Raw genomic sequence first — 15,510 nt, 5'->3', positions numbered from 1 at the left:
GTTTTAAAATGGAGGAACCAGGGGGATAACACCCATACCTTCTGATTAATTTTAACATTCACTGAAAAAAGCAGGGACTACTCAACTTGATGTGTCCCTCGATGAGTTTCAGTAGAGTGTGTACAGCACCACTAAAGAAATCTTTCCAGAGAAAACAAAAGTTGAAACAGAATCTAATCAAGTCTTAGGATCTGACATTGAAGAATTACAGGGAATAGCCCTGGCTGGTGTAGCTCAGTGGATTGAGCGCGGGACCTGCGAACCAGAGGATCGCGGTTCGATTCCCAGTCAGGGCACATGCCTGGGTTGCAGACTGGTTCCCTGCAGGCCAACTCCCAGCAGGGGATGCACGAAAGGCAACCATACATTGATGTTTCTCTCCCTCTCCTTCCCCTCTAAAGACAAATAAATAAATAAATAAATAAATAAAATCTTAAAAAAAAAAAGAATTACAGGGAATGAAGAAACAAGTTAAGTGCCATAAGGAAGCAGACAGCCAAATTCAGAATGTGGGAATTGTGTGACAAATGACAGTTCTTCAACAAATAAGTGGCGAAAGGGTTAGGATGACCACTATAAAGTGTTGAGGCTAATCAACCAATTGTAATGTGTACACTGTGCTTGAATACAGATTCAGCAATCCAACTATAAAAGATACCCTTGAGTCTCCTCTGCTGGTGTGGCTCAGTGGGTTGAACGCCGGCCTGTGAACCAGAAGGTCGCTGGTTCGGTTCCCAGTCCGGGCACATGCTTGGGTTGCGGGTCACGTTCCGGGCTGGGGTCATGTGAGAAGCAACTGATCGATGTATCTCATACACGTGGATGTTTTTCCTCTTCCTCTCTTTTTCTTTGCCTTTCCTTCTCTCTAAAAGTAAATAAATAAAAGAAAAAAATACCTGTGAGGCAATTAGAGAAATTTGAACTTGGCATTAGATGATATTAATTATTATTGTTTTTGTTGGGTGTGTTAGAGGCATTATGATTATGTATTTAAAAAAACTTTTATCTATATAAGATATATACTGAAGTATTTACAGAAGAAATCTTCTAATGTTTGAGATTTGCTCTAAAATACTGTAATTTTGTACGTGTAGTCAATGTCCTGCTTGTAATCCAGGGATTCTTCCAGGTGGTCCAAAATGTAAAAGCTGATAAGATAGGTTTCTAGTCAAAGGGCAAAAGGAGAGTAAAGAACCAAAGGCAATATTATAGTGTTTATGTTCAGTGATAAAGCCCCGGATTATACAGCTTCCCGCTGGCTCCATATCTCAGCTTGCAGTAGTGAAATAGGTAGTTCAAAGCCTCTCTTGGTCAAGTTCAGGGACCAAGTCTTAGTAGTGTGTGTAGGGGCCCTTACCCCTGGGTAAAGACCACTCTATGAAATTCATTGCTTTGCACTTCTAAGGAACTGAGGATGAACCCACAGGTGCCCTTGCCTCCTTAGGTTTCTTTGCTTCTCTTTCTGAGCCTTTCCGTGACCCCCATGAATGACTGAGCTGCAAAGCTCTGTTTTTCATGCTGTTGTTTCTTCTGATGGAGTTTCGGAATACTCCTAGTAATGTTGCTTAACAGGATTCTCTTGGCTTTTTTTGTCTATTGGAACCCACTGGGGTTGTCGGTGCAGTGAAACCTAACTGACAGTGTTAGAAAGCAGACAGTGACTTTGGAGCGTGGCCTAGTAAGAACCTGGCATTTGCATCTCCGTTTGGCAGCAGCTAAGGCATTCACACACACCATTGTGGTAGCACAGAAAGATGGTGGAAAGGACTCTGCATTTTAAATAAAACTTTTTTTTTTTTTTTTTGCTCTGCAAGACCGTAAAGAGCTTTAGCCTCCCTCACACCTACCATTAAATGCCAACGCAGCAGTCCATCCCCAGGTTACTGTGACACTCCAAATCTCCAAATGCTAATGGTACAGGTGTTGGGTGGCACTGCCCTCTGAGAACTCCTGCACCCTTTGGGGAGCTGTTCTGAAAGAGCTTGCTTTAAAAATACATAAGAATCACAGTACTCATAGCTTGGCGAGATTCATGCATAGATGCTGAATCTATGGGATGAAAGTTGGTTTGCAAACAGGACATTCTCAATGATCTCCCTTCAGATTATAGATGAACCGTAAAGAGGAAGATAATGCTTTTACTGTGAAGAAGCCTGGGGGCCCCTCCTTTATCCAAGTGATCAAAGGGAACCTCAAAAAAAAGAACGAACAGGGGCTGTGGGCCTCCTAATGAGATGCACCAAGAAGGACACAACATCACCTGTGTGGTGTTCTTGCTTCTGTCCCACGAATGCTTCACTAAATTTAATTATGGGGAAATAATCAGACAAATCTAAATGGAGGGGTTTTCTACAAAACAACTGACCTGCATACTTCTAAAATGTTAGTTTTAAGAAAGAAAAGAGAGGCTAAGGAATGGTTCCAAATGAGTGGAAACCTAAGAAACACAGCACCTGAGTGCCATGCATGACCCTGGACTGGGTCCTGAATCGGGGCAGAGGTGCTGTTGTATAGGGCAATTTTAGAGAAATTGACAGCTTGAATATGCACCACATATTTATTAATAATATTGTATCAAGGTTATATTTTCTGAAATCATAAATCTAATTGTTGACTATATTAGAGAATACCTTTATTCTTTGCAGATAGCATATTGAAGTATTTATGAGGCAAGGAAGATCACATCTGCAACTTATTCTCATGGTTCAGCCAAACAGGACATTAAGTGTATGCATGTCAGCTTTTGTATAGAGTGAAGTATTAACAGTGGGCAAATCGAGGAGGAGGGCGCATGGATGGTCAACATTTTTCTAGCAGCTTTTATATGGGTGTGATTTTCTTTATTTAATGTGAAAGTCAAAATTGAAAGAAGTTGGAACTGATCCTCAAAAAGAGGAATGTTAGAATTCATCAGCTACCTGCAGACTGCTGTTTCCTCTCTAAGCCAGAGCTCGTGCCTTTTCAGGTACCGGATTTGGAGGGACACTGCCAACTGGCTGGAGATTAACCCGGACACTGGTGCCATCTCCACTCGGGCCGAGATGGACAGAGAGAACGTTGAGCACGTGAAAAATAGCACGTACACGGCCCTCATTATAGCTACGGACAACGGTAAGGACCCCCTTCCCCTCTGGCCTTTGCCGCCTCACCTCGCTTGCTCCCTTCCCTGCCCCCACCCTTTCTTTTGGAGGCATCAATTCCTTCTTTTTCTTTTATTCTTAAACAAAAGCATTCTTTGTCAAAAATGCAAATAATTTGGGTCAAGCAGGGGTCCCTTTTCACTGTTCCCTCTATACCTGAACCCCACTTCTTCCGGTAGGCAGACTGCTTGAATCAGCTCCTAGGACCAAAGCTGAATGCCTGTGTGACCTTGTACTTAGCCGAATTTTTATGTCCGTTCCTTGAATATGTTTTTAAGACACAGGGATATATCAGGGCAGCTTATCAGTCTGCAGGGACGCATCAGAGCTACTGTGGGCTCGGTTCTAGACCTCCATAATATAGCGACTTATAATCTTTTTGCCAGTGGAGGGTCTTGCTTTCCCTATGGAAAAATTGCAGCATAAATAAATAAAAGCAATGCACAACAAAACAAGGTATGCCTGTACCTCTTTTCAATAAAATGCCATTATCTGGATACAATATAATTTAATCATTTGCTCATTAAAAGACCACTGGGGTTGCTTTCAATTCTTCACTGTTTACATGAGTGATAAAGTAAACGCCCTTGTACATGCCTCCACATGCAACTGTTTCCCTCAAACAGATACTCAGAAGCAGAATTACTGTTTAAAAAAACCCTGCTAGAGGTTCCTGTGATTAAATTCTCTGCCCTCTTCTCATTCCTCAACCTCCCGAGGTAGTAATTCCAGACTTGACAATCTGGCAAGCAGAGGGAAAGGCGAATTAGGCCATGATGGGACTCTTTGCAAAGTGCTTTTGCATAGAGGGAAAGCTAACCCATTGCTCCAGCTGCCTTCCACACTGGCCTGAGGCAAGCTGAAGGGATGGCATCTAAACCAAGGGCCAGCAACCTTTCTCTAGAGGGCCAAGAATCAAACAGTTTAGTCTCTGTGGTCCGTGTAGTCTTGGCTGCCAGGGTAGTCTAGAAGCATCATAGACAGTCTTTGAAGGAATGAGCATAGCTGTTTTCCTAGTTGGGTCAGAAAGCTGTACTTTGCTGACCTCTGAACTAATAATGGCTAAGGTGTGGTCGTTCTGAATTATTCCTTAATGTTGTGCTCAACTCAACAGTTCATAGTGTAGGTCTAAGAGGAGAAGGGAGTTTCATCAGGAAATCAATCAGCTCATTAAAAAAGTTTTTTAAATTAAAAATTTTAAGTGATACCTGCTCATTGTTGAAAAACAATTTACATGATAAAGTAAAAAAATCCATCCACAGATGAGTGGATAAACAAAATGTGGTGCATATTATTCAGCCTTAAAAAGGGAGGAAATCTGTCACGTGTTGCAACATGGATGGACAGTGAGGATGTTATGCTGATTGAAATAAGCCAGTCACACAAGGACAGATACTGTCTGTGTCCACTAACATGAGGCAGTAAAGTCAAATTCACAGAAACGGAGTGGAGTGGTGGTTACTAGGAATTGGAGGGGGTGACGGGGAGTTATTTAATGGATAAAGAGCTCCAGTTTTGCAAGTTGGAAAAGTCCTGGAGAGCTGTTTCTCAACAGTATGAACATATTAACACTTTAAAAGATGGTAAATTTTATGCTATGCGTTTTTTTTTAACCACTGCCCACAAAAATAGGTAAAAAGGAAAAATGATCACTATAGTTTTGCCTCCCAGGTGTGATTTACAGGTTTGTGATATAGCCCCCTAAGTTTTGGGGTTTCTTTTCTCTATAATAATACACTAGTATTGATGATGATTTCCTGAGTAGCTACATTTTCTACTACCATATGCTAGGTGCTCCATCAGGATGTAGAAGAAATGCAAACAGAAGTGTGTATGAACTTGCAAGTCTATTTTGAGAGCAACTTGTAGCTATTTTAAAAGGCTCAACCCTTTGGTAATGACCTTAAAGTCATAGACATTCAGAAAAGGGAGAACTGGTGGGGAACAACGAGGACTTCTTGGAGTGGTAGAAAATCAATGGATGAGTAAAGATAGGTAAAGAAGAGGAAGGGGAGGGGGTGTTCTTGGTATGAGGAATAACATGAATAATTGTTATCAAAATGGGGAATAAGCGTGTCAGAGGCCTGCCCACACGGGAGTGAAGGTGCCCTGAGCCTGGCAGGCCAGGAGGCCCACACATGTGGGCACGTGGCCCTGAAGAGGCAGAATGAGCCCTGGGTTCGGTCTGGTGGGAGGGAGTGGGGATGTGTCAAAGTTCCTGAGCCGTGGTACATCCTCTGTACGTCCTCTTAGGTTCTCCGCTTGCTACTGGAACGGGAACACTTCTCCTGGTCCTCGGTGATGTGAATGACAACGCCCCCGTCCCGGAACCTCGGAGTATGGAGTTCTGCCAGAGGGATCCACAGCCTCATATTATCAACATCATCGATCCCGATCTTCCCCCCAACACATCTCCCTTCACAGCAGAACTAACACACGGGGCGAGTGTCAACTGGACCATCGAGTACAACGACCCAGGTGGGACCCTGAGGCTCGTTTTGGAAACTTCGCTCTGACTCTCAGGCTTCCCCTGCCCCTCCCCTGCCACCTCCCTTCCTGAAATTCCCTTTCGTTTGATGCTTGTTTTCTTGTCCCTCCTACATTCGAGGCATTCCACCAAAGCTCTCTTTTCTTTGTCGGTCGACTTTGCAGCATACTGCTCAGGGTAATCTGCAATCTAAGCAGCTCTGCTTTCTTTGCTCAGTTTTGGGATATCTTTAGTTCCTTAATAATCTTACTCGACAGGAAACTTTTTTTGCTCCCTTGGCTCCATCGTTTGTTTTTTTGCTTCCTCTAGGACACGAATCTCTCCTTTTGAAGCCAAAGAAAACCTTAGAGGTGGGTGAACACAAAATAAATCTCAGGCTTGAAGATTCCCAGAACAAAGACCAGGTGACCACCTTAGATGTGTACGTGTGCGACTGCGAAGGGGCCGTCAGCGGCTGTCGGCGGGCCATGGACTATGCTGAAGCGGGGCTGCAGCTTCCTGCCATTCTGGGGATTCTTGGAGGCATCCTGGCTCTGCTAAGTGAGTACAGCTGACAGGTGTGCTTCGGCTTCTAAAATGGGGGAGTCTTCTCCCTTGCTGAATGTTTGAGGTCAGTGGTCCGGGACTGGAAGGCCGCCCATCGCATTAAATCAACAGGGGGCCCAGTCCTATTTTATTTTTCTTCCAGTCCCTCGGGGCAGTGCTTCTCAAGCTCAAGAGCACACAAATCACCTGGGCCTCTTTGTAATATGAAAATTTTGATCTAGTAGATTTGGGGTGGGGCCTCAGATTCAGCATCTCTAACCAGCTCCCAGGTGATGCTGGGCACTGCGGGTCCTTGGACCAACTCAGGGGAGCAAAGCTTTGGGATGCTGCCCTCATCAGCATGGTTAGAGCCATCCAGCTCCCCACCTGCACATTCTGTCCTAGAGGAGGGATGACCAAGGAAGAGTAAGGCACACCTGCATATATCACCGTCACCCACATCCCCTTTTCCCAGCCACAGCCACCCCTGGAAGTTTGCACTCTTAACTGGGTGACCATGTGCCTGATTAAAACTTAGCAGAGGGTAGGCGTAGAGTGTGGGGTAAACGGTCAGTATCAGTGACTGAAAGGATGCAGGAGAAAAAGGATACTGGGAAAATTTGGGAGTTTCTGCCATAGTTTTTAAATACCCATATTACCCGAACCCACCTTGGGTTGACACAGATGCTTTTACAGTTTCAAAAATCTGGCAGTGACAAATGAATTAGAAAGCCTTTGAAAACAGCGTATAATTTAGAGGCTGGAAAAGTGATCTAGGTCATGAATGCATTGCAGTCCAAAGAGGGGGGGGCTGTTCCCTGAGTCTGAAGAAAGGTTTGGTGGCAGAGAAGATGGTTGTGCTTCAGGGCTGGTGGAGTCCAGGTAGGCTGAACAGCATTTGTAGGGATTCCAACACGAGCGAAGACACAGAGGAGAGAGGATGGCTTGATTGCACTCCGGAGGGCAGAGATGAGGCCAATGGAGTTGAAGGCAATTCTCAGAGGGAGCAACGGGACCAACGCCAGGGCTTTTAATTGGGGGTCTGCACAGGTGTTATTGAGCCTGCTGCTGCTGCTGCTGCTGCTTCAGTGGGTTCGAGAAGGGGTGACTTTTTGACCTCTGGTGAATGCTCACAGTACATCCATCTGCTCCTGCCCTCTGCTGCCTGTGTCCTCTCAAAATTGGGAAGGAAGACGAGTGTTTAGACTTAAACTTTCTGGCTTTATTGCTAGCATGGGACTAGGTGGTTCATCTTCCTTTGTCGTGGTCCCCAGCGCGGTGACACAAGCCCCACCAGCCCACTCACTGCCTGGGCAGATTGTATTTCCATGGGCCAGTCTGTTTCAGGGACAGTGTTTATTAAAATGATATTTTCATTCTGAGGAAAATAGTAAAAATTGTCATTATACTTAAAATACCGATAGCATTTTTAATAATAGTATTACCTAAATGTGCTATGGGTATATTTCACTAGACATGGGGGCTGAGAAACATTTTGTTCAAGTGTGAAACAACATTTACAGCAGAAGCAGTGCCAGGATTCAGATTTCCAGCTTCTTATTCCTGATGGGCAGTCAGAGAACTCATGCATCTACAGAACGTTCTAGAGAGGCACCAGGGTATGCGAGTTTTTATGTACTCCAGAGGTATTTGATTGCTTACTTGGTGTTGGGCTTTGTGTCAGACCCTGGGGATGCTGGGGTTTCGGTGCAGCTGGGGTGGGCCAGTGTGCTTTGATGCCTGTCCTTTAAACGACATTGAAGTAATATTCCCATAAGAGGCAACCTTCTGCCCTGGCTGGTGTGGCTCAGTGGATTGAGCACAGGCCTGCAAACCAGAGGATCGTGGTTCAATTCCCAGTCAGGGCACATGCCTGGGTTGCAGGCCAGTTTTCTGCAGGCCAGCTCCCAGCAGGGGACGCACGAAAGGCAACCATACATTGATGTTTCTCTCCCTCTCTCCTTCCCCTCTAAAGATACATAAATAAATAAAATCTTTAAAAAAAAAAAAGAAGCAACCTTCTAGGAACAGTGACATGCCTCTGGCTCTCCCTTGCTCTGAGCTCTGTGTGGATGGGGGCTACTTGCCACTTGCAGTGTCCTCAGCGCTGTGTCCTCTGTGCTGGGACAGGTCTTGGCCCACCAAGGAAGTGCTCAGTATTCCTGCTTAATGAATTATGGCCAAAGGAGTTATGTTGCTTAGTTTTGGATAAGATTTTGGAGCCTTTCTCATTTCAGAAAGAACATGTAGGTTGGGTACTTCTAAGTAGTCTTCTCCCCAAGTTTATGTAATTTTCTGTTTCATTACAATAATGCTCCATGAGGGTATCATATATTGGTATTTGGGCACAAGCATCTATCTATAAAGAAAACACGCTGAATTACATATATTTTCCCTTATAATGAATAGTTTAATATTTTTTAAAAGTTAAATATTAATTGTATGTATCTTAGAACTATCCCAAGATCAGATGAAAACCTTGGAGATAAAATAGCTTTTAAAACTTGCTTACATGATTTTTATCTTGAGAGAAGAAATACACCAAGTGATTTTTTTAATAGTCTATGCCTCGCCCCTATAACTGATACAATGATATGCACATATTAATCACATGTAGGCTGACCAGGTTCTGCTCACAAAACTGCAGTGGCCTCGATGTGCTCAGAACCAAAGCCCCAGCGTCCTGCCAGTGGTCCACGTGTCCTGGCCACCCCTCTGGCCTCGACATTTCTTCCCCCCTCACTCACCGTGCTGCAGCCACGCTGGCTTCCTCATCCCCAGTCACACACCAAGCACGCTTGTGGCCTTTGCCCGTAATGTTTCCACTGGTTGGTTTAAGATCCAGTGGTGAATTTAAGATCACACTTGAATTCACATGTCATTGTCCAGTCTGTTGTGCTGGATTTGTTGTCTTCAGGGCTGTGCGAATCACTATGTGGGTTGTCTTGACAGCCGCCTCTCTGTGATTCGCTGGCTGATAGCTGCAGCTTACGGAATTACTGAGCTCCGCCTCTCACCACTGCCTCTTCCCCTTTACAGTCCTGATTCTGCTGCTTCTGCTGCTCGTTAGGAGGAAACGGGTGGTCAAAGAGCCCTTACTGCCTCCAGAAGATGACACCCGGGACAATGTTTATTATTATGATGAAGAAGGAGGTGGAGAAGAAGACCAGGTGGGTTTTTTAAACTGTAGTAAAAATCTTAATGGCAAACACTATATTTGGAAGAAGCTATGGTTAGAAGGCAGACATTTGAAATAGCTCTGTGTCACTCTGTGTTGTTATTTTTAAAGCCTCACCCAAGGACACAGACATTGTCACTGGGCATCACATTAATACATTGCTGACAGTTATTGATTGCTTACTTTTCTGCACTCAGATGACTGAGCAGAGGGACAGAGCAGTTAAGCAACTTAGCCAAAGTCACACAGGCAGCATTAGAACCAGGTAGCCCGGCTCCAAAGCCTACTGTCCGCATTGCTAGTTTCAGAACATGAACTCTATTCAAATTGCCTTTGACATGGAGCAACTGATCTGTTTTAATATTTCGTTTCCCCTGAGTTATTTGAGCTATGCTAAACTGGTTTTTTTTTTTTTTTTTTGGCTTTCTATAGATGTTAAATCTTTGAGCTTTCTTTATTTTTTCCTAATTTGGAGATGGTCTTAACTTGCCTCACTCTGGAGTTTTCCAGAGAAGTTTTGAAAGTCTACAGTGTGTAGAAAGGGAAGCACAGGACCCAGCAGAGACTGAGAGTAGGTGGGAAAGGAGTGAGTATTTGCTGGAAAATAATCAAATAATCATGCCCTGTGAAAAGTCAGTAGGGTGTAGCCATCTCCATGTGTACACACAGGTGTTCCTCACAACCCTTTTATGCTATGTTGGTGCTACTTTGAAGACTCCTCGGTGGAAAACTATCATTTTGGGTTGTGCTGGCACATGTTAATAAACATCACCCAGCTGCAGCTAAGGCACTATTCAGCACTATAACCTGTAAACAGCCCACCTGGAGCCCTGGGTTTGTGACTGCTTCAGGTTTACTCTTTGCTCTGATTTTACCTTTTTCTCCAAAGGACTTTGACTTGAGCCAGTTGCACAGGGGCCTGGATGCTCGGCCGGAAGTGACCCGCAATGACGTGGCGCCTCCCCTCCTAGGTGTGCCCCACTATCGGCCCCGCCCTGCCAATCCGGATGAAATTGGAAACTTCATTGATGAAGTAAGTAAGCAAAGTCAAAAGCCAAGACCCAGCTCCTGTCTAAACTTAGAAAAGAGCAGTTGTGTCAAAAGTGAGGGAGAATCTAGATGCTTCCCTTTACCACATTTTCATCTTGCATGATCCCTGAGCCCTGTTTTACTGTGTATGGGGGTGGCATCTGAATTTTAGAAGTAATAGCATTTCGAATTGGCCTTAGTGATCTGCACTGTCCATATGGCAAAACCAAGAATCATGAAGGGATTTAATATAACTAGAAAAGGAACTACAGAAACTCAAAGTCAATCCAGCTTGGTTTCACTAATGGGTCTCTTTCTCCCTACATCCCACTGATGGTTGTTAATGTTAAATATGTATGACAAGTCTGTCTACCTGAGAGCCAGAAAAATACCACTCATGATGTATTTGTCAGAAATGCATTCACCTATAAATATCAGAAGCTTAAATAGATTTACCTGTTGCAAGTAGAAGGCTGGGGTAAGCAGTTGAAGCTGGAACAGCAGCCTCTCCTACTTTCCTGCTACATGCTAAAAACACATATGCCCTTTTTCTCATGTTTATTGTCTCATGACCACAATTTGGCTGCCACGCTTCCAGGCCTTGAGTCTGTATTCCAGTCAGGATGAAGTAGGAAGGGCAGAACAGAGGGCAAAAATCTTTCTACTAGCAAACTGTTGTGCAAGAAGGGTGTTGAATCCAACATGTTAGTGTCCAGAATTGTCACAAGATTGCCCCTATCAGCAGTGAAAGGTGGGAAATGAGACATTTAATCAATTAGTTTAGGGTAGGATAAGGAAGAAGTGGGGCTGGCATGAGCATAAAACCAAAAAAATGTTATAGCAAGACATGTTTTCTTTCTTTCTTTTTTTTAAAGATTTTATTTATTTTTAGAGGGGAAGAAAGGGAGAAAGAGAGAGAGAGAAACATCAATATGTGGTTGTCTCTCACGTGGCCCCCCCACTGGGTACCTGGCAGGCAACCCAGGCATGTGCCCTGACTGGGAATCAAACTGGGGACCCTTTGGTTCACAGCCTGTGCTCAATCCACTGAGCTATACCAGTCAGGGCAAGACTTGTTTTCTTAAACTCTATTACCTGATCACTTGCTCGATTACCGGAAAGAGTTTCAGGACTTGTCTGTTGGTCCTGTTGCCCCCTGTGGCCAGTGTTCGTGGTAGGGCTAGCTTTGCTTTAGCTTCCCACGGGAGCTCTCGTCACCGAGGACTGTACAAAGCACAGCAGTGTGGGCAGTGACAGACCACATACTCAGACCACTCCTGAGTATGTAACATCCATTCCTGCCACTGGGTCTTAAAGAAAACTGGCAACCGGAAGGGCTGGTTTCAACCATCCTTTTTAGGTGTATCTGGATTCAAGTCCTTTCCTCCCATTTGTATTCATTTGCATGTTATTATATTTGGCTGTAGCTTTTTAAAAAAATTACTAAAAGGATATGGCTTGTTATTTTAAATATATAAATTATGACAAAGTACATAAGGAAAAAAATTCTTTCTTAGTTCCTCTGACCCTACTACTGGAATTTAACTGTTAACTGTTTGGCATTCATCCTTCCAGGGCTTTTGGGCTGAAATGCAGCCTATATGGGTCAGTATGACTGTCCTTGTTTTCAGTCTCTGTCCATCCAGATTGGTTGGAGCTTACATCTCCCCTGCCTACATATAATTTACCCTTTTAGTTCAGGGGGGAAATATGCTGTGTACTTTCCCGTAACTTTCTTTTCTTTAACAACATGTCATGCCTATTTTCCACTGCAGTTTGTACAAACTGACTTTACTAGCATTGATTGCTCTTGGTGTACTACAGGATGGTTGCATTGTCATGCGGCTCACTTTGCACCAAGGGGAGGCATTCTGCCTAAGATGACAAGGTGTGTGGTTCCTTCCACTGAAAGACCCTGTTGTTTTCCTTCTTCTTTAGAACTTGAAGGCGGCCGACAGTGACCCCACTGCCCCCCCTTACGACTCTCTGCTCGTGTTTGATTATGAAGGAAGTGGTTCCGAAGCCGCTAGTCTGAGCTCCCTGAACTCCTCGGAGTCAGACCAAGACCAGGACTATGACTACCTGAATGAATGGGGCAGTCGCTTCAAGAAGCTGGCAGACATGTACGGAGGTGGCGAGGACGACTAGGGGACTTGAGACAGATGGGGAGCGGGGTCCCTATGCTCATGTGATGGGAAATGGAGGGAGAATTTTTCTGGCCTTTCAGCTCCCTTCACTTGATGAATTTCTGAGGAAGAGAGACTGTGATCAGTGATGCAGTTAGGGTAGTTGTGATTTCCACTTTATAGATCTAATCTGTGTGTGCTAGAAAGGATTTGACTCCTTTTTTTCCTTTCATCTTTACAAGCTTGCAAATTGCTGATTTTCTTAAGGGTTTTGTTTCATTTTTTAAAAGGAAGGGGAGGGGTCAGCTGCCCTATTTTTTGTATCTATATAAATTTTTTATTTTTAATTTGTGTAGATTTTTTAAATCTTATCACTGCACCGGTGTCTTGTGTTCCGATATTCACTCTTCACTGCTTTTGAATTTACATTGCACCAGACGTGAGTTCTCCAAGTCAGAAACTATTGGGCCCTTTAAGGGTAAGGGGGCTCTATCATAGTCTGGCCGTGTCATGACTGGGTATTGTACGGTTTTCTTTTCTCATCTCCTGAGTATGTAACTTGTTCTGAGTAGGAATGATTGTCATGTGGAGGTCAGTATGGGATACTCTGATTCTACATGAGGAGCCTTGGCCGGAAAAGGAGGTGGTAAGTTTTCAAGTGCCATTTAACGCTGAATGTTTATCTAAAACAAAGGAGTGATATTAGAATATTTTGAGGCCCAGAACAGTGTCTGAAGAGTTGCAGCCACAGAGAGAAGATTGGGCATGTCACAGCAGATGGAAAACGTGAAACGTGGGCTTGGAGATGACGGGAGAAATTGTCACTGAGCCTAGCAGTTTAGGAAACAGCCTGAGAATGGTTGAGGTGGCTCTACCTCTAGCCCTGCAAACTCTGGAAAAGGGGAAGAATCTCAGCATGTGCTTCCTACCAGGATCTTGCCACCATGGTTTGTATCTGAAGTCCAGAATCCCCACCAAGCGCTTGCTTTTGTTGGTGTCCACAGAAAATACTGGCTGATCTGGTCTTGCCCCAAATTCCAAGAAAACGGAGCATGTCAGAAAACCCAAAGTTTTCCTTAAGGAGCAAGGGAGGTGGGGGTAAGAACTCAATTTGGATATTCTTCTGGTTGAATGTGGTCACCAAGAAACTTTCGACAGCCCCAGGAAAGTAGTTTATCTATGTTGCTTCACTGTCTGTCAACAGTCTTTTGAAGAAAACAGAAATCATTCCTGCAACCACTTCTTGGAACTGTTTTTGATTTTTCAGGAATTTAAACTCGGATGTAATTCTGTGTAGACTGTCACTGCAGTGTTGAGTGTATGTGTGTAGGTAATGATAATTTGTATTTTCTTTGAGGGTGGAAAAGGAAAGCAATTCAGGCAAATAAACTTGATACTCATTTTTATAAATTTTATTAAAGAATTTTGTTAAATCATTGTCAAACTTGTTTTATTTGCTTACATCACAATTTTAGGCAAGACCAATGATAGATGAGTCTAACTATGGAGGAAGAGTTTGACTTTCTAAAATAATTAAAAATTTAGCCCTGGCTGGTGTAGCTCAGTGGATTGAGTGTGGGCTGCAAACCAAAAGGTTGCCAGTTCGATTCCCAGTCAGGGCACTTGCCTGGGTTGCAGGCCAGGTCCCCAGTGGGGGCTGCGTGAGAGGCAACTACACATTGATGTTTCTCTAACTCTCTCCTTCCCTTCCCCTCTGTCTAAAAATAAATAAATAAAATCTTTTAAAAATATTTTTTAATTGTAAAATATATATAACATTGTACTTTTAAAAATAATTTGTGTTCTTTTTTATGTTTTAAAGATTTTATTTATTTTTAGAGAGAGGGAAAGGAGAAAGAGAAACATTAATTAGTTGCTTCTCTCACACCCACAACTGGGGACCTGGCCCACAACCCAGGCATGTACCCAGACTGGGAATTGAACCAGCGACCTTTCTGTCTACAGGCCAATGCTCAATTCCCTGAGTCACACCAGCCAGGGCACATTTTACTATTTTTAATTGTACAGTTAAATAGCGATAAGTAATACCCTTAAAAGGGAGAGAAATCCTGACACATACTACAACGTGATGTCAAGTGAAACAAGCCAAACACGAAATGACAACTACTGTGTGATTCCATATAAATTGGGTACCTAGAATAGTCAATTTTATAGAGATAGAAAAGGAAGTAGAGTAGCGGTTATGGGACTGTAGAAAGGAGGGGATGGGGAGTAATTGAATGGGAGCAGAGATTCCCTTTGGGATGGTGAAAAGCTCTGGAGATGGATAGCAGTGATGGCTGTCTGTGCACAACACTAAATGTATTGAATATCACTGGGTTGTTTTCTTTAACATGGTTAGTTTTTATGTTTATTTTACCATGATAAACTCAGGGGAAAGTAGGATAAGGGTAAAGACAGAAGAGTAATGGTTCTACAGACAATAACATTAAATTGTTTTACAGAGTACCATGCTGACCAGTGTGGCTCAGTTGTTGGGCATCGTTCCACAATGTGAATGGTTGCCGGTTTGATTCCAGGTCAGGGCAGATGCCTGGGTTGTGGGTTTGGTCCCCAGCTGGGGGTGCGTATGAGAGGCAGCTGATTGATGTTTCTCTTTCACATCAATGTTTCCCTTTCTCCCTCCCCCTCTCTAAAAGAAAATAAACATTTTTTAAAAAGAAAACGGTTTACAGATTACTTACCATATGCAGGGGGCTGTACCTGCAGGGAAGAGGGACTTCTGAAAAAGACGAGAGAAGGTAGTTGGGCTAGGCCAGGAGCCTGGCTGGTGAACTGTGCCTGTGCTTCCCTGTTGCTGGTTCTGAAGATCCTGACCAGGCAGTATGTGGTGAAGACACCAAGACAGGAGCCATGCTGCCTGAGTTCAGTCAAGTTCTGGTTTTGTCCTTTCCAGCTGTGGGCTCAGACAAGTTACTTAACCTTTCCCTATCCTCTTTCCTTATCTCCAGTAGGAAGGTAACTTTCTCCTCCATAGGAGGTTGTGAGACTAGATGGGTTGGT

General features: G+C 43.8%; 1 protein-coding gene across 1 annotated transcript in view; it reads left to right on the top strand.

Moving 5' to 3' along the window:
• CDH1 (cadherin 1) overlaps positions 1-13,924 on the top strand; it is a 76,600-nt gene extending 62,676 nt beyond the window's left edge. Inside the window, exons 11-16 of the mRNA XM_037041410.1 lie at positions 2,966-3,111; positions 5,394-5,618; positions 5,938-6,168; positions 9,193-9,323; positions 10,221-10,364; positions 12,299-13,924. Of these exons, the coding sequence (XP_036897305.1) occupies positions 2,966-3,111; positions 5,394-5,618; positions 5,938-6,168; positions 9,193-9,323; positions 10,221-10,364; positions 12,299-12,508 (1,087 nt within the window). The 3' untranslated portion in view covers positions 12,509-13,924. The remainder of the gene's footprint in view (positions 1-2,965; positions 3,112-5,393; positions 5,619-5,937; positions 6,169-9,192; positions 9,324-10,220; positions 10,365-12,298) is intronic.
• Positions 13,925-15,510: the final 1,586 nt, after the last annotated feature.

The sequence above is a fragment of the Sturnira hondurensis genome, unplaced genomic scaffold (assembly GCF_014824575.4).
Source record: "Sturnira hondurensis isolate 20B ecotype Veracruz unplaced genomic scaffold, ASM1482457v3 Scaffold0003090, whole genome shotgun sequence".
Classification (NCBI taxonomy): Eukaryota; Metazoa; Chordata; class Mammalia; order Chiroptera; family Phyllostomidae; genus Sturnira; species Sturnira hondurensis.
Note: the sequence above shows the minus strand (reverse complement) of the source record. Positions and strands in the feature narration are given on the sequence as shown.